Genomic DNA, 18,710 nt, shown 5'->3' on the forward strand with positions numbered 1-18,710 from the left:
GTATCTTGTCCTCCAGCTGTATTGAATGTCAGCTTCACAATTCCTAACAGCTGGTAAGCTGGCTGGGATTCCTGGGAGTTGAAGTCTAAAACACCTGGAGGACCAAAGGTTGGGAACTACTGCTGTGGAGATTTCTTTAGTTTGAAAATTCTCATTCTAAAAATATTTGCTGGAAATTCTTATCAAATATAGTGTACGGTTGTACGAGTTCTTTGTCTTAGCAGTAGGAAACAACTAACCGTTGTTTTTTCCCCCCAAATCGACATTTAAATTATGTGTATTCTTACAGAGGTGAATCAGGTGCTGGAAAAACAGAGAATACCAAGAAAGTCATTCAGTATCTTGCACATGTTGCCTCCTCACATAAAGGAAGAAAGGACCACAATATTCCAGTAAGTTTTAATTATTTTATAGTTAATTATCTGGATTTGCTGAACACACTATATTATTATTTTTAAAATAATTTAATGTTGGAAAATAATATAGATCTACTTTTCTCTAGAGAATCCAGCTTGCGCCTTACACACAAGATGGGAATAATAGAAATACTGAAATTTTTAATCTGTACTATGGTTGGTGTTCTGAGGTTGTTCAGTTATGCATATATCTGGAAATAACATGGAAGGGCAGTGAGTAGTAGATCTGGTTGGTTTCCAAAGCTTAGGTCTCGGATAGAGCATTGTTCCCTCTCTGGTCCATTCCTAGGGTATGTAAGGAAGCTCTCTGCTCTGGCTTTTGATATTGTGAGTTGTTCTTTTTGCCTCAGGAGAAGGCACTCGTGAACTTAAGAGGAATTTGTGGAGAAAGTATGACTCAGTTAGTTTTTAAAGATACAGCTATATTTTAATAGCTGTAGTATTTGATGTTTGATGGAAAAACTTTGACCCTCCAGGTGTTTTTATTGGGGAGGCATGATCTTGTTAAGAGACTATAACCTTTTTGACTATTGGATTATGACCTGTTAGGATCACAACCTAATGGGTAGCAGAGTTTCAGAAGTGTTCCTTTCATTTATTTGAAAGATCACTGGGCACGTGAATATCTTGTCTCTATTCCACACTCTCAGCAGACAAAGATTCAAATAGACTTCTTTAAAATGACATATTTGTTTTACTCATAACTTCATGTATTTAAATATACCGATACATTTTTTGTCAGGTTAAACTTTAAAACGCTTAAGTTTGTGTTTTTAACTTATAGTCTTTAACAGTCTTTTCAAAACTATATTGCTCTCTTTCATAACAATCTACTTCCAAGGGACTAAAGCCTCAACTGTCTTCTAACACTGGCTTCTGTCAAACAAATTCAAGCATCAACTGTCATCCTTTTAAAATGTATTCTAAACAGTCACTGAACCAGTTACATGGTCTTTAGCCCCTCCCACTGCTTCAAGTACATAGAGCTAAGAAAACCGCAAGCCAAAGAAGACATACATTTCAGGAAATAAACAAGACATTATAAACAGACAAAACATTAAATAGAGGAGACTTGAGAAGGTTTCTATCTTCAACAGTTTTGGACTTCAATTGGGAATTGTGGCATTTGAAGTCCAAAACACCTGGAGGGCTGAAGTTTGCCCATGTCTGTTATAGACAAACCTTTGAAATTTTATGTATGCTTCTTGGTGTGTTGAGTTTTTAAGCTCAGTATACATTGTATATCGTGAGACTGATGGTATTGTATAATAATTTTCATTACAGGTCAGCTACTACACCTCTTTACTCTTGGTATTAAGTTTCTTAATGTTCTTACTGTCAGCATAAGTGGTCTTCCGAAGCATATTTGAGGTAGAAGCAAGTTTCAAGTAATCTATGCTAGATGGTTTCTCAAACCATGCTCCTACAGATGTTTTGGACTTTTATCTCTCACAATTCCTTACAGCTGGCTGGGATTTCTGGGAGCTGAAGTCCCAAACACCTGAAGGAGCACAGTTTGAGAAACACTGTTTTATATTGTTACTTTCAACATAGAGGCAGGCAGATCGGGACAAGTAATTGACTATTTAAAAAATAATCGTTTATCCATTTTTCTCCTGTCTTCACCATAATTACTGTGAATCTAAAGTCTGGTCTTCAGGATTCAGTTGTACTCTGATGTAATCTAAAACTGAGCCTAAAGGTCAGAGTGCAAGGAGATATGGTCTCAGGCCCCAAGAAACGATTATTTGAGTTTTGTAGAGTGAAATACACTGTAGGATGAGATATAGATAATCCCAAATCTTTACTCCATTACTCAGTTATAGATTGCTCCCATAGCCAAATGATATAGTCCATGTACAGTTAGCTCTCTGTAACCACAGACTCTGTATCCACAGATTCAGCCATGAACAGCTCGATTTATTTTAGATTAAAAAAACACACACATGTTGATTTTCTATAAGGGACAGAGTTTTCTGTCAATGTGCATAATGGGACTTCAGCATCCACATATATTGTTATCTATGGGGGAAGTGGTTTTCTAGAAACAAACCCCAGTGGATACCAAGGACCCACTATACTCCTTTTAATTTTTTGTGTTGACTGAACAGCTTTTTACAACTGCATTACTGTTTCTGTTACATGTGGGGTAAATATTACTGAATTTGGGACAATGTTGTAGTTTAAGGCAAACATCAGACTTCATTAGATTAGACTGCTTGTCTTTCGTTGATTTGAACTCATTATTTGTGAATATTTGATCTCTCTGTGTGATAATAATACAGCCTCATTTTTAAACTGCATATTAGTCATATTTTTTTAATATTAAAATATAATTGGTATTGTTTTGTCACCTTCACGGATTTGTTGATGATAGTCTTTGCCCAAGTATGTTCAAGTGATTGTAGGCCTTTCCAGCTATAGTTGCAGCATCAAATACCCCAGTTCATTGTTTATGGCATTATCAACAAGGAAATACAGTCTCCTGGGATTTTGCAGTTTTTAATGGCACAGCATGCACTTACCAGTTTGTGAGTCCAGTAAACAAAGGGTTCTGATGCATTTTTTCAGAGTTCGGAACTTATTTGTGTTTGTAAAATACCTATTTTTAGATATTGCACAAAGAGATTGAAACAGCTGTTCTATGCTGTATCTGTATGCTTACTGGTAGCACCTGAATGTAAATCGGGGCAGTTGCAACCTGGTATAGATATTCAAATAAAACAAAGTTGATACTTTTGGTAGTCAAGAAAGATAATGTTCTATTCTGAAAAGATTGTTCAACAGATCATTTTGAGAAAAATACATACATTTAAGGCTTCAGAGGGCATTTTTTCTTTACTCTGTAATCAGTCTCGATCTTTTCGAAGGAATCTGTTCCATACCTGTTTATAACCTTGATGATACAGCAATAAGGAATACCTTTAGATCTTCCAAGCTGTCTCTGGACAAGAAGATGAATGTTTAATTGTTATGAACAGAGTGAAATCTTGCAGATTGGGAAGGGAAAGGGGATGTAAAGATCAGACTTGCTAACATGTAAATTTGTTTGTTTGCAAAAAAACAGCCCGAGTCACCTAAGCCAGTGAAGCACCAGGCAAGTGTCTTTTTATGTTTTATCTAGGCCTAATCTTGCTCTCTTATTTTGTGTTTTAGGAAACTTCCTGCCATCATCCAATCTAAGTATGCCAGTAATGTTGATACAGGCATGCAGCTTACAGTGAAATTCATTATTGCATATACACATTAACACAAAAATGTATTTTGCAAATATAACAGTATAATATAGCTGGCAAACTGTGAACCACAAAAAATTCCCAAACTTCATTGTTTTGCTGACTTTTGCGGGGTGGGGTGGATAGAAGTGTTTAGTGATTGAATACTTAGTGATTTGCTGTGTACTAAAGTAAAACTGAGGCCAGAATAAAGTTGGGGTAATTTCTCCCTTAGACCTTGGGTCTTGGTGGAGGAGATTAATACATGAATTTCAAAGCAAAAAAATTCCTGAGTCACTTACCATCTTTAAACCTTCTCTAAAATTCTTTGTTCCGCTCAATGAACCAAATAAAGTCGATTTCTGCCTCCTTAGTTTCTTGAAATGACGTGATAAATAAAAAATGTCAAAATTGAAAATGGAAAAGGTCTCCTATTAAAATGGAGGAATTTTTTTGCACTCCCTTAAAATGTATGTTGTAGATGTAGGGTGAGACTGAAAGTGGAACCACCTGTGGGTTGATAGATAAATCCAGTGAGTTAGTTGCTGTAGCGTGTGAGCTAATGTTTTGTAGACTTCAGGGCGGGAAAGTGTTAATAGTGTTTGTTTCCTATACAAAGCATTGGAGAAGTGTATTTAGCTTTTTCTACATAACTTTTATGGCCCATTGTTTGTCAGAATTGCAGCTCACTGACTGCTTATCCATAATATTTGAGAGTATGACCCCTGTAGTCTAACCTTTAGTTTTATTTGCTGGGGATCATTGAAGTTGAAGTCTGAAACACACATCTAAAAAGAAGTTCTTGGTGCAGAGTGAAAAGTGAATGGCTTTGCCTGACATTGTAGAGAGATTAGTCAAAATCTAATAATCCTTGTTCCTTTAATTACATACTGCTATTTACTAGCTTTGTCTAATTGCTTGAAAAATGAGTAAGTTTTGGTGGTTACAGTTTTGTTCTAGGATCAAAAGAAGCTGATAAGCAGGTTGTCTTACAGGAGTGGTTCTTAACCTGTGGTTCCTCAGGTGTTTTGGCTTATAACTCCCAGAAATCCCTTCCAGTTTACCAGCTGTTAGGATTTCTGGGAATTGAAGGCCAAAAACATCTGGGACCCACAGGTTGAGAACCACTGTCTTACAGGAACCCAATAAAACATTTAGAATTATTATTCCCGATGTGTTTCTTTCATACGTTCATAACCATTAACATTTTGTTTCATTGTCATTTTGAACCACAGAGTGGATCCCTGTTGTATGTGAGTAGCATGTAGCTCTTTTAGCTTCTCACCTCGCTCTCAGAATGAGCCAAATCACAGGGAGGTGGAGAGCAAAGCCTCTCTTCCTTATCTATCATTACACCGCTGATTTGCATGAATATATTGCATGTTATCACACAATCACAATACATTGAATGCTTTTTCCAAGATTCCCTGTAATTATTTGAAAGGCAGTTCTATGTTTTGCCTTCGGTTTGGTTTGGTAGGAATCATGCAGCCTTTTCTACTGGATATTGGGATTAATCTAGACAGCTGCAGTATCCTCACATTGCAGTTTTGAGATTCTTTGAAATATTGCTGAAGGCTTCTATCTATTTTCTCAAATGAGACTGTTGTACATGGTATTAAGAAAATCAAGAAGCGTACCAGTTGTCACAGTCCCTATGAGCAGATGTTAAATAGGAAGCATACTGTATTAATGAGTTTCTACTGGAAGGTATTTTTATAAGATTTTATAATGACAGAGATAGTAAGAACCTTCACACAAAATTAGAATACAAAAGGTCATCTCTTTTGGTGAAAGGTCTTGCTTAATGGGTGTTAATGAAATCTTGAACATCCTAAGATTATTTTCTTTCTGAAAATCTATTGAATTGGAGCCCTAGTTGAAAGTAAAGACATACCATTCTGATATTACACTCTGTTTTGGTGTTACAGAATGGAGTATCTACTAGTGAATATAATGTACTCCTGAATCTTGCTGACTACAGTAGGGGAGTTAAGCCCTTCTTGAATCCTTGTCACTGAAATCAATGAGACTTAAGTAGCTGGTTAAAGAAGAAATAAATGCTGAGCAAGAGAATGCACTGCTCAGAAAATTGTGCACAGACATAAAATATAGTTGGCCAAACACATGACTATTTTTAGTAATGAAACAAAATGTACCTTCTTGTGAAACATTGGTTGGATTTAGAAGCAGAGTAAACAATGCATGTAGAGAAAATTGTCTGTAAGGCAGCATTTCTAGGGTTTCTGTCAGTTCTATTAATTAAGATTGACTGGAAAAAGCAGACATATTTGCAAAGGTCTAGATTATATTATAGAAAAAATAATTCTACTCACTCTCTCTTTTGCCGTATAAGACAGCAAATCATATCTTCCACCAACTTGTCACATTATTGGGCTAATGAATATACAGAAGTGATGACATGGGCCATGCCTACCTAAGAATTTTTATTAATACATTTTGGGGGTTTTGAATTATTATTTTAAAAGTGAACAAAGTTAGTTTCAAGTCCCATGAATATCCTTGTGATAACCATTTGATTTTGGGCATGGGTTGTATTGAAGTATGGCATGGAACAGTCTTCAATTTAGCCCAAACCAATACTACAAGGCTACACTGAGTTCATGAAACAGAAAACGGTAATCTTTTTAAATGGTTCAAGTCAGTAAAAAATATAAGGTACTCTGTATGTTAGCTAAATAAGAGTGTTAAATGATCATTGTTGTAATCCTAATTCTATATCTCCTATTATTTAATTAAGTGGCGGGCTACCATTTTAGAAAAGATTGAATCATATCTTCTACATAGTTTTTTCAGAAAAGTGCCCATTTGTCAACTCTTGGTTTTATTCATTAGCCTTAATTTTAATTTGATTTTTTGTGTTTATTGTAATGTCGTACTTTTGAATTACCTTTAAGTCATTGTCTGCTGTTAATAGCATTAAGCTTTATTTGAAGATGCTGTATTGAGAAGACAGATGGGATCCTGACATCTAAGGAAGGAAAGTGTACCTGGAAGCACATGCTACTTCTGGATTCAGTTTTGATAATTTTGTGTTTCTGTCTGTATATATTTTTAGGGTGAACTGGAACGTCAGCTTCTACAGGCTAACCCCATTTTGGAATCATTTGGGAATGCAAAGACTGTAAAAAATGACAATTCATCCCGTTTTGTGAGTCTCCCCTAAAAAAAAACTCTTAATTAAAATGTTTATTGCATTTGTATGTTACCTTTCTTCTGGAGTGGCATCCAAGGTGGCTTCCAAAAACACTCAATAAAAAATAAAAAATAAAATGTTAAATAATTTTTTAAAAATGTAAACAGTATAAAAGAGACACAAGCTTAATAAGATGAATGAAATATCTCCATGTAAACATGTACCACATAGATTTTAAAAGCTCTCATCCGCTATCTTGAATCTTTCATCCCATTTTAATTCAAACAGCAATAATTTTAAAGTGTTCTAGAAATTAAAACAAATTAAAAGAAGGAAATAAGGATGTAGTCCTTTAATAAGAAACAAAACAATACTTAAACACCAATTTCTTCATCTTGATTGCTTTGCAAAGAAGACATAAATATTGACCATTAAAAGGACTCCTTTAAATTAAAAATTAAAGAAACAACAAACATGTAACTATAATTGAAAACATTATAAAACTTGTTACTTACTTTTCTTTTTTTATTTCATAGATAAACAAGGACAGCTTAGATATACTATTTTTATCAAATATTTGGAATTGAGAGGGTTTTTTTTGCATAATAAAGTCATATTTACAGATAGCCTTCATTTGTGATTGGCAAATTCTAAAATATATTAATTCCAGTTAATATTCTTCAGTTCCATAGTACAACATACCTATTAAATAGGGTTCTCTGCCCTCACACGTTGTAATATTTTGGAAGGGATGCCACTGACAAAGTGATAAGGGAACTCTGCTTTTGTCATCTGTTGCATGCACTTGACTGTGGGCCCCATCCTGTTAGCTGTCACTTTGGTTTCATTGCTTAGTAGTCTGTTGTGCTCATATTTTATGGGAACGTCAAAGATGATGGGCATATAAGTAGAGGAACCTTTCTGTGAAAAATGCCAGCATCTGTTTCTTCTTATTTTTCTTCTTCTTTAATTCTGCACTGAATATAATCACTATTTTTGCAATGAGTAGCTTAATACACCCCAGGTGTTGGTTTATTTATGTATAAAAGTAATCTTAAGTACTGTGGATTTTAAAATTCTGAGTTAAGAGAAAGTTGGTCCCCTAGAGGAAAATGAATGGCAGTTTTTCACCCAATTGAAATGAGGCAATACCAAAAATCCAGTAAGTTGTGGTTGTAGACATTGTTGTGGCTAATAGCTTTTGAGCAATTATTACTTTATTACTAACATTTTTGTTATATTGATATTTTTGTTTTATGCCATTATATTGTTTTGAACTTTATATTTTTTGTGCATACTATCCAAAAGCCCTTTTGAAAAATAAAAAAATGAATACATCTCTTTGTTTGTTTTCTGCAGGGCAAATTCATCAGAATAAATTTTGATGTTACTGGTTATATTGTTGGGGCCAATATTGAAACATGTATCCTGTTTTCAAAAAATCATATTGTAAACTAATGAGTGTATAGAAATTAAATTTATGGCTTAATTTGTAGACAGTTTCTAGTTACAGGAAATGATGTTGAGAAAATTAGATTACCTAGATAATTCATTTATGATCTATAGAATACATGCCAAATATATACAAGTTTCTGGATATTACAAGCCCTTGTGCAAGATAGGCCAATGTTAGTCTATCCAAGCAGAATGTAGGTAGATTTTAATTAACAGTTTTACTTTAGTGGTAGTCCTGCACCCCTTCCCCAAGCAAATGTCCTCCCCACTTTGTCATTTCATATGCAATATCTATTTTATTCTACAATCTTTTAAATGTATCCTTCTGAAAACTATCCCCCTTGCTTTTGTGCCATCCACATTTCTAGTAAGTATTCTTCCTCTTGGTTCTTCTAATCCTCTTCCAAAACATGTACCATTAAATGTATCTTTTAATTCCCTTTCTTTGATAGTTTACCAAAAGTAGGTTTTCCAGTGTTAAGGCATACTTGAAAAATTAGAAAGATAAGAAGTCACAATAAGCTTGTGAGCATTTGCTGAATGCTTTTACCTCACAAATAAGCACAACCAGGCATTTATTCTTCGTGTCCTCCGTAAAATGCGCACCTATGGGTCTTCCTGTGCGCCTGCGCAGCAATCCGGACATTCTAGAGATTTAATGAATATTTAAATGATTTTTTAAATGCAATATAGGCTCCGCCCATCCCCCGCCCCCCTGGTATAAAGGGCCGGAGGCGTGGCTTGGCTGGTAGTTCTTTTTTCCGCACCAAACTAGCAGCATCTAAGGACTTTCTCTCTTGCGTTACTGGACTTTGGACTTGTTATTTCGGCTACCTACCTTCTCCAATCCTGACCACGGACCGACTGACAATTCTTCCAGACAGGCTAGAATGTCTTCCCTCTATTTTAAAAATTGCTCAGCTTGCGGAAGCTGATAGGCATTCTAGATGCCTTCTTTGCTTAGGAGAGTCTCATAACCTGCAAACCTGTGAAATATGCCTGAGCTTCACCACCAGAGCTCGAAAAGGCTGAGAAGCGAGGCTAAAAGCCCTCTTATACGAGCGCGCTTTAGCTCCCCAGCAGGTTCCCGCCCCCAAACAATCCTCCCCTTTACAACTCTCCTCTCAGCCTCCCTCCCCACGTGCTGGGGATAGGCGTGACCCTCCCTCGGCGAGCGCTTCCCCAGCGGAGCCGCCGAAAAAGAAACAAAAAACTTCCAAACAGACCGCGAGGTCTAAATCTAAAGAAAAGCCAAATAAACAAAAAAAGGGACGGCAACTCACTGGCGATGAGCCCTTGAGCTCTCCCACGCTGGAACCGGCTCTCCAAATTCACGGCTCCACGCTCCAACTTCAGGAGCCGCTGCCTTCCCTGCTTGAGATGGAGGATCCCCCTCACCTCCCCCCGCTTGAGCTCCTGGATCCACATAGTATGCTGGAACCGCGCTCCACAGTTGATCCCTTAGTCTCGCCTCCTCTTCCTCCCTCTCAGTCCCCCCCACCTCCTTCCCCGGAACTGCCGGAATCTCCGGTACCGCGGGAGACTCCGCCTCCCGCGCAACCCAGGCCTCTGGCGCAGCCCGCCCGGCAGCGCCCCCGCTCTCCTTCTCCCCAGCCAGAAGACTATCCAACTCCCTCCCCCCACCCTAAAAGGACCCGCTCCTTTTCCCCAGACCAATACTACCCTTACCAAGATTTCCCTTACCATCTCTACCCTCCTCCTCCACCTTACCCTATGTACCCTTATTTCTACCCTCCTCCTCCTGAACATGCTAGAGGATTCAATGCCCCCCACCCACTCGATCCCAGGTACCCACAACCACCGCGTGCACCACCCACTGCTACACTCTCTCAGCCTCCTCAACAACATATTGATCCAAATCCCCAACCACCCCCCTTGGATCCAACTCCTCTGCCTCAAACAGACTCAGAAACCATTGACCTAGAATCTACTGATGATACTCCTATTCCTCAGGACCCCCATCCAGACCCTGACCCCTCTCCTCAACAATTAGAGGACTTCAAAAAATTCTCAGCCCTCTTAATTCGACTCTCCAGAGCTCTGAATCTCTCTACTCCTGAGCCAACAGATACAGTTTCAGACCCCTGTTTTACATCAGTTGAACAACAAGCACCAGCATCCACTGTGTTGCCAACCCTACCATACTTACTTAAGATCCTTAAAAATACAGGAGTGGCCCCAGCTATGGTTCCAGCAACTCCTAAAAGGGCAGAAAACTTGTACCGTATTGATCTTTCATCAGCTTCATGGCTTTCCAAAATGCCAAAAGCAAACTCTGTAGTAACTGATGCTCAATCTAAACCGGTACAAAGAAACCAATCTTCCCCCTCTGACAAAGAAGGGAGAAAATTGGACGCCATGGCAAGAAAATTTTATTCCTCAGTGTGCCTTTTCGCACGGATGGCTTATTATGGAGTTTACATGAGTGTCAATCAGACGTTCTTATGGGACAAAATTTCCCCTTACTTGGATCTCTTGCCTCCATCAGACCAACCTTTGGCTAAAGCATTTAAACAAGAAGCTTTGCTCCTATCATGTCTCCAAAAAGACGTGGCAAAAAATACAGCTGACGCCTCAGGCAAGCTTATAGCAGGCTCAGTACCTTTACGCAGGCATGCGTGGCTCAGGGCTGCCATCCTTTCACAGTCCCAGAGAACCCTTATCGAGGACCTCCCTATGGATGAAGCAGGATTGTTTAATCCTGAAACGGACTCACAACTTGAACACTCTCACAAGATGAAACAAACAGTCTATAAGTATGACCAACAACCTTATACTTACCAGCGTCAACGTTGGGGCCCTTACTACTATCGCCCCCAGTACTACAATAGACCCTTCAACACCTCCTACTATAGAGGACGACAGAGACCATATGCTTCTTCTACAACTCCAAGACGCCCCCAACTTCCCTCTAGAGGTCAGTACCGTGGTACCAGACCCTCAAACAACAACAAACGCTGTTTTTAGCACGACCTCCCCTTCCATCCCCCCCCCCTCACCACCATCCAACATCTCACTTATTTAGACAGACTTCATCACTTTCTGCCAGCTTGGGAATCTATCACTACAGACACCTGGGTGCTAGATATCATCGACAGGGGATACGTGATAGAATTTGACACCTACCCCCCAGTAGGACATGTCCTCCTCACCGAGCCCTCCCACACCATCTGGGAAGAAGTAAACTCTCTACTCCACAAGGGAGCCATTTCTCCCACCCCCTGCCAAGAAGCTAACTCCTGCTTCTTCTCCCGCTACTTTTTGATAGACAAAAGGGATGGGGGCCTACGCCCCATTCTCGATCTCCGTAAACTCAACACTTTCATCACTCCACGCAAATTCCCCATGGTCACTCTCCCTAACATACTCCCTTTCATCCCAAAGGGAGCATGGCTGGCAACGGTGGACTTGAGGGATGCCTACTTCCACATCTCAATTAGACAGTCACATCGTAGATTCCTCACCTTTGCAATACAACACAAATTCTTCTCGTTTACTTCCCTCCCTTTTGGCCTATCCACAGCCCCAAGGGTGTTTACAAAATGTATGGCAGTCATAGCCGCACATCTCCGCCAACAAGGCATAACGGTCTTTCCATACCTGGATGACTGGTTATTGTGTTCTTCTTCCAAATCCCAGTTGAATAACGACACTCATTACACCTTATCTCTTTTACAGGACCTCGGTCTGGTCATAAACCAGGAAAAATCTCTCCTTCAACCCACACAGCGGATCCAGTTCATAGGAGCTATCATAGAATCTACACTCGAGAGAGCCTTCCTTCCAGAAGACCGGTTCCTAAACCTCCAGCGAGCCATCTTCAACCTCCAACGCTCCCAACAAGCCTCAGCCTGGGCTATCCAATCTATCCTTGGCCACATCTCTTCTACCAAAAACGTCACACCTCACGCCCGTCTCAAGATGAGACCCCTCCAAAACTGGTTCATCAAGTCTTTCGATCCCCTCCACGACCCTCAGTCGCGGATCCTATGCCCACCCCCCGATGTCCTTCAATCCCTCTCATGGTGGACAAATCGACACAATGTTCGATTGGGAATGCCATTCCATCAACCCCGTCCCTCCATGTCCCTGACGACAGATGCCTCCAACACGGGTTGGGGCGCACACCTCAAGGGCTTCAGAGTCAGCGGCCATTGGTCCCATCAGGACCGCCGTTTTCACATCAATGCCCTCGAATTAATGGCGGTAGAGAAAGCCCTCCGGGCCTTTGTCCGCATCATATCCAACCACATGATTCAAATTGTGGCAGACAACACAGCAGTCAAATTTTACATCAACAAACAAGGGAGAACACGCTCACAAACACTCCTCACAATTTCAATGCGCATATGGGAGTGGTGCATTCAGAGGAATATTCTCCTCTCAGCCATACACCTCCTAGGACAAGACAACACTCTGGCCGACTCCCTCAGCAGGACGGCAAAAAACAACCACGAGTGGCACCTCCACTCAAACCAATTCAACTTCATCATACGCAAATGGGGCACGCCCAGAATAGACCTCTTTGCGTCACCTCTAAACAACCACTGCCCACTCTATTGCGTGAGACTCCACCCTCACGCATCCCAAGGTTGTCTTGGAGACGCGTTCCTTTTCCAGTGGTCCCCAGGTCTCCTATACATCTTCCCACCCCTTCCACTAATCTCCCGTCATAGCCAAAATAATTCAGGACAAGTCAGATTGTATCCTGATCACACCTTGGTGGCCCAGACAACACTGGTTTGCCCCTCTACTTCAAATCTCCAACAAGGAGTTCCTCCATCTCAAGCAGACCCCAGACCTCCTCACTATAGAGAACGGTCTAGTGCTCCATCCAGACCTCCAATCCCTTCGCCTGACGGCATGGAGGATCAGACCACATTAAATCTATCTGAAGAGGTATCTCGTATACTTCTGGCAGCCCACAAACCGGCTACCAAAAAATTCTATGCCTATAAATGGTCCCTGTTTAAGTCATTTACTGAATCAGCTGGATGCGATCCATATTCAGCCCCTGTACCGGTGATACTGGACTTCCTGGTACACCTCTCCAACAAATGCTCTTCCCTATCTTCAGTTAAATGTTACTTAGCAGCACTCTCCTCATACAAGAGACAACGGGGCTTACCGCCCCTTTTTCAGAACTACTTTATTCAGTTGTTTCTTAAGGGTTATAAAAATACCCACCCCCTTCCTCCCTCCCCTCCCCCCAGTGGAGCCTGGAATTAGTGCTATCTCAATTATCAAAACCGCAATTTGAACCCATGGCCTCTAATGATATCTCCCACCTCTCGTGGAAGACGGCTTTCTTGGTGGCCGTCACTTCTGCTAGAAGAGTCAGTGAGCTCACGGCCCTTCGGTCGGACCCACCTTATATCAGATTCCATGACGATAAAGTTGTCCTCCGGACAGACGTTACCTTCCTCCCTAAGGTAGTTTCTCACTTCCATATGTCTCAAGACATCATTCTCCCGGCCTTTTTTCCTAACCCAACGTCTCAGTTGGAAATCACTCTCCACTCCCTGGATGTTAAAAGGGCCCTCTCCTTTTATCTACAAAGGACTGCTTCCTATAGGAAATCGCCCAAGCTCTTTTTAAAATATAGGAAAGACGTTCTGGGACACCCTGTCACTTCTCAGGGGCTAGCCTCATGGATTGTCTCGGCGATCCACCTTGTTTACCAGTTGGCGGGAAAACAACCTCCGCCTCATCTGGTGGCTCATTCGACTCGCTCAGTTTCCACCTCCCAAGCCTTCTTATGAGGGGTGTCTTTGGAACAGATCTGCAGAGCAGCAACATGGTCCATGGCATCGACGTTTGCATCTCACTACAAGCTGGACGTACTGTCAAAGCAAGATGCCGCTTTTGGCAGAGCTGTTCTTTTCTCCTGTGTGGCATGACCCACCTCCAGGTCAGTAGCTTGCTATTCACCCATAGGTGCGCATTTTATGGAGGACACAAAGAATAAATAAAGGTTGCTTACCTGTAACCGTATTTCTTCGAGTGTCCATCCGTAAAATTCGCACAACCCGCCCGCCCTCCCCACAGTCATGCCCCATATAGCCGCTATTTAGCGCTCGGGAACTACCGGCCAAGCCACGCCTCCGGCCCTTTATACCAGGGGAGCGGGGGATGGGTGGAGCCTATATTGCATTTAAAAAATCATTTAAATATTCATTAAATCTCTAGAATGTCCGGATTGCTGTGCAGGCGCACAGGAAGACCCATAGGTGCGAATTTTACGGATGGACACTCGAAGAAATACAGTTACAGGTAAGCAACCTTTATTTATTGAACAACTACTTATAGTAATTGCACTATGACATTTTTCAGCTTGTGCATTGCCTAGAAAATTGGAGAAAGAGAATTCAGTACAATGGTGAGAATAATATTCTTATAGCAGGATCTCCTTACAAACCAGCTATTAAGTGTTGCATTTTTGTTCAATCAGTTTGTTTCTAACTAAGGGACATAATTTTAATCAAGTAGACTGTCTACTGAATAGCACAGTTGTTGATGTGTGTGTTTGTGTGTGTCGAGAGGGGTTGCAAATCTAATTTGGATAAAGAACTGGATGTCTGATACTAACAAAAAATAAATATGTGGGGAAAGAGTGAAATGGTAAGACAGAGCATTTTATTGCTGTTTTAGAAACAGTTTGTTTCTTTTCATGATAAGATGCACTGTTGCCCATTAAAATCCTTAACTGTTCTGACTTAAGACTTGCTAGAAAAATCTCGTGCTGTTCGTCAAGCCAAAGATGAACGGACTTTTCATATCTTCTACCAGCTGCTTGCTGGGGCAGGTGAACACTTGAAAGGTAAGTCAACACATATTGATAGTCCTTCCATTGGGAATATTTTTAATTTCAAAAAATGAAAGGAGTCAGGTCCTGTAAGAGGACAGTGTGTCCACTAGCCCCTGGGGGTTGCCAACCATTGCTGTAAAGCAGGCCTGTATAATCTATGGCCCTCCAGGTGTTTAGGCCCCCAACTCCCAGAAGCCCTAGCCAGCTTGTCCTGTTGTCAGGAGTTTTGGGAGCTGAAGTCCAATATACATGGAGAATTGCCTGTCTACAAGGACGTTGCCCAGGGGACACCTGGATGTTTTACCATCCTGTGGGAGGCTTCTCTCATGCCTCCGCATGAGGAGCTGGAGCTGACAGACAGGAGCTCACCCCGCTCCCTGGATTCGAATTGCCGACTTTTCAACCAGCAGTCCTGCTAGCACAAGCGTTTAACCCGTTGTGCCACCGGGGGCTCTGAATGTACTGAATCATTTTAAGATATTTTGAGAAAATGATTGCTAATATGCTCTGGAGGTGGGCAAGTTAAGGTGTTTTATTGAGAATGCCAAGTACTGTCAGCATCAGTGAAATGAATATGGCTAATATTGACTGATAATGACTGATCCAGTTGCAATATTACCACATGGAATATGCCGTTTGAGTCCTTAGTTCGACAGAAACACCTCAGCTTTGAGTTGGACAGCTGAAGAAGTGTTGGCAGCAACTGTCATGCCATGCTGGACAGAAGAGCACTCAGTCTGGGCAGCATGCCAAGCCACTGCTGACTAGGCCAGAGCACCATGCTGTTTACACTTCAGCGCAAACATTAATTACCTCTTCTCAGTAGTACAATACTGTTTTATTAGTATTATGAATGAAGATACTCTTTGAGAATGTTAATAGTGTCCACATGTCTCTCCTGGAATATTGCTGGTCTAGTATTTTCCTCTAGAGAGCTGTGTTTCGTTTTCCATGAGGAAAAAAAATAATGCATTGTCTGTCCTGGAAAAAATCCAACTATAAATTCCAGGGAACTGGTCGGTTTAAAATATCATTGTGATTTATTCAAATGCTGACCTACCCTGATGTCTTCTGGTTGATTTAAATATAGATAAATAGAGATTTACTAGTACCCAAATGTCCTGGTAGGAAGAAACCTCTCATTTTTCTCTATCACAGCCGACTTACTCCTTGAAGGGTTTAATAACTACAGATTCCTATCCAATGGCTACATCCCTATTCCTGGCCAGCAAGACAAGGATAATTTTCAGGAGACTATGGAAGCAATGCATATCATGGGATTTTCTCATGATGAAATCTTGGGTAAGTTTGACAGAAGTCACAATGTCAGTTGTGCATTATATCTAGACCTATTCCATAAGAGTGTAGAATATTGCATCCTAAACAACTCCTCTTGATAAAAACAATCAGAGATTGCCTATTTGTTATTACTGTTTATTAAACCTATATTGCACTCTTTTTAAAATGGAGCCCTAAGCTGCTTACACGTGAGTTAAAACAAGGTGCTCGAATTAAAAATTAGTAGTAAAAACTAGAAGACAAATAAAATGTTATGTTAAAAACACTTTAAAATTAGATAAAAACATTTAGAACCGTGGCATCAATTAAAAACAATGCAGCACACATGCAAATATAAAGACATAGTCATTCCTGGCCAAAGTGGATCTGAACAAGTGTTTGGACCGAGCAACATTGCCATACATAGCTCATTACCTTTCTTCATTAGAGCAGAATAAATGATATAAAACAAATATAAATGTGTGAAAGCTACCTAATCAGATTCATTTATGTATTTTTTTTGCCTCAGCTATGTTGAAAGTAGTCTCCTCAGTACTACAGTTTGGTAATATATCCTTCAAGAAAGAAAGAAACACTGACCAGGCATCTATGCCAGAAAATACAGGTATGCATTTTTATGGCTACATTTACAGACTTTATTCACTGGTTTGATGCATGATTTATGAAACAGATGGCTGAATATCCTTTATATCATTGTCAGTGATAAGCAGTTGTAACATTAACTAGTATTTGTGTAGTGAAAAACTTGCATTGTTCACTCCTCACTCCACAAAATCTCTATGTCAACATACTTTTTTTATCTGATGAAGAATGTGAACTATAACCTCATTAAGCACTTATAGCAAAGTCTATAAACCTCTAAAATGAAATGGTATGTTCTGTTGAATCAGTTTATTTTACTTGGGACTATATCATATTTATACTGCCAGGGACAGTGATTCTGAAGCCAAGCACGATTTTGAGATGAAATTGAGACTCTTAAGTGCTATATTTAGACGCTCTGAGTGTCCAAATGACAGTGTGGTATGCATAACACTGACTTTATCATTTCGTAGTATCTAGGGAGGGTGGGAATCCTCTAGAACTAGCATTTTTTCTTACATTGCTAGTTGAATATTATGATTTCTTTTAGCAAGACAATCAACGTGTATTTAAAACTCAGCATAGCTAAGTTGCTTGCTATCTGCAAGTATTCCGATTTAATGGGAGGAAGGGAAGGAGTTTCTGGTGTTTGGAAGCTAATTCATATGGTAGGATGTGACTGGTTATGTAGTCAGAACAGTTTCACCATCTTGTCAGTGCATCAGGTAAAAACTGGTAAAATTACAAGCACAATCATATTCAATGTACTTTTTCAATCTTCCAGTGTTTACTGTGGTACTATATCTGTTGATGTGAAAAACCACTTTAGTAATGGTTTTCAGATTATGGACTGGAAAACACAATAGTTCTTTAGTGGCTCATCAAGGTTTCCAAAGTAAGAGCAAAAGTAGTGGAAAGCTTTCTTGAAGACCACCTTGCCCACCACCTCTTTTTTTTTTTTTTTTGCAGAGTTTAAACACAAAGCAGCATGAGCTAATAAGGTTGTACTCTTCATAGTGCAGTGAAGGACTGTGTCTCAGTGGACATCAAAGAACTGAGTTTCAAAGCTAGGACTCACTTCAGCATGTGGGGTTCTGTTAAACAGATGTTAAACATGTTTATATGAAAAGGAAAAACCACTATTATAGAACACTTTTAAAGTATTAATGTTGTTGGTTCAGTTCTGGAGGCATCTGATGATAACTGACTGCAATGTTTGTGTTTGTAGTTGCACAGAAACTCTGCCATTTATTAGGAATGAATGTAATGGAATTTACTCGAGCAATACTTACTCCACGCATTAAAGTTGGCAGGGACTATGTTCAGAAAGCACAAACCAAAGAACAGGTAAGCTCTGATATGGATATATACAAAGTACACTATACAGTGCAAGAGGGCTCTAAATGGAGGTATTTTTGTTGACTGTTTGCTGTACTAAAGTATTTTATGTGATGTTCAACTAGAGTTGGGACTAATTGTGGTTTTTCTTAAAATATAAAGTCACTGAATTTGTAGGACTTAAGCTAATGCACAATAGAGAACTCAATTCTTTAATTTTTACTTCTTTTAAAGTTTTTAATCCAGCCTTCTAAGCAATATATACAGAGAGTCCCTGTGATACAAACAACAGGAATTGAGAGAAATTTTCCCTTCGGAAGAGAAATTCACTCTTGAAAGAGTTATCATGGGGCCAAGGTGTTTCAACTGAAGCTTTCTCTCCAATTCTGGTTCCTACAACAAGCCCCCAAATACCACAC

At 39.9% G+C, this 18,710-nt stretch overlaps 1 protein-coding gene across 4 annotated transcripts in view; it reads left to right on the forward strand.

The window, feature by feature from the left end:
* The window catches only part of MYH10 (myosin heavy chain 10), a 77,565-nt gene that overhangs the window by 22,857 nt on the left and 35,998 nt on the right, over positions 1–18,710 (forward strand). For 2 of the 4 annotated variants that reach the window (XM_060764474.2, XM_060764475.2), the window contains exons 5-13: positions 290–392; positions 3,484–3,513; positions 4,867–4,884; positions 6,711–6,803; positions 8,148–8,211; positions 14,986–15,084; positions 16,231–16,374; positions 16,880–16,975; positions 18,182–18,300. In XM_060764474.2, coding sequence (XP_060620457.2) covers positions 290–392; positions 3,484–3,513; positions 4,867–4,884; positions 6,711–6,803; positions 8,148–8,211; positions 14,986–15,084; positions 16,231–16,374; positions 16,880–16,975; positions 18,182–18,300 — 766 coding nt within the window. The remainder of the gene's footprint in view (positions 1–289; positions 393–3,483; positions 3,514–4,866; positions 4,885–6,710; positions 6,804–8,147; positions 8,212–14,985; positions 15,085–16,230; positions 16,375–16,879; positions 16,976–18,181; positions 18,301–18,710) is intronic. The other 2 variants (XM_060764476.2, XM_060764477.2) reach the window with 2 other exon arrangements.

Source organism: Anolis sagrei, chromosome 2, assembly GCF_037176765.1.
Source record: "Anolis sagrei isolate rAnoSag1 chromosome 2, rAnoSag1.mat, whole genome shotgun sequence".
Taxonomy (NCBI): domain Eukaryota; kingdom Metazoa; phylum Chordata; class Lepidosauria; order Squamata; family Dactyloidae; genus Anolis; species Anolis sagrei.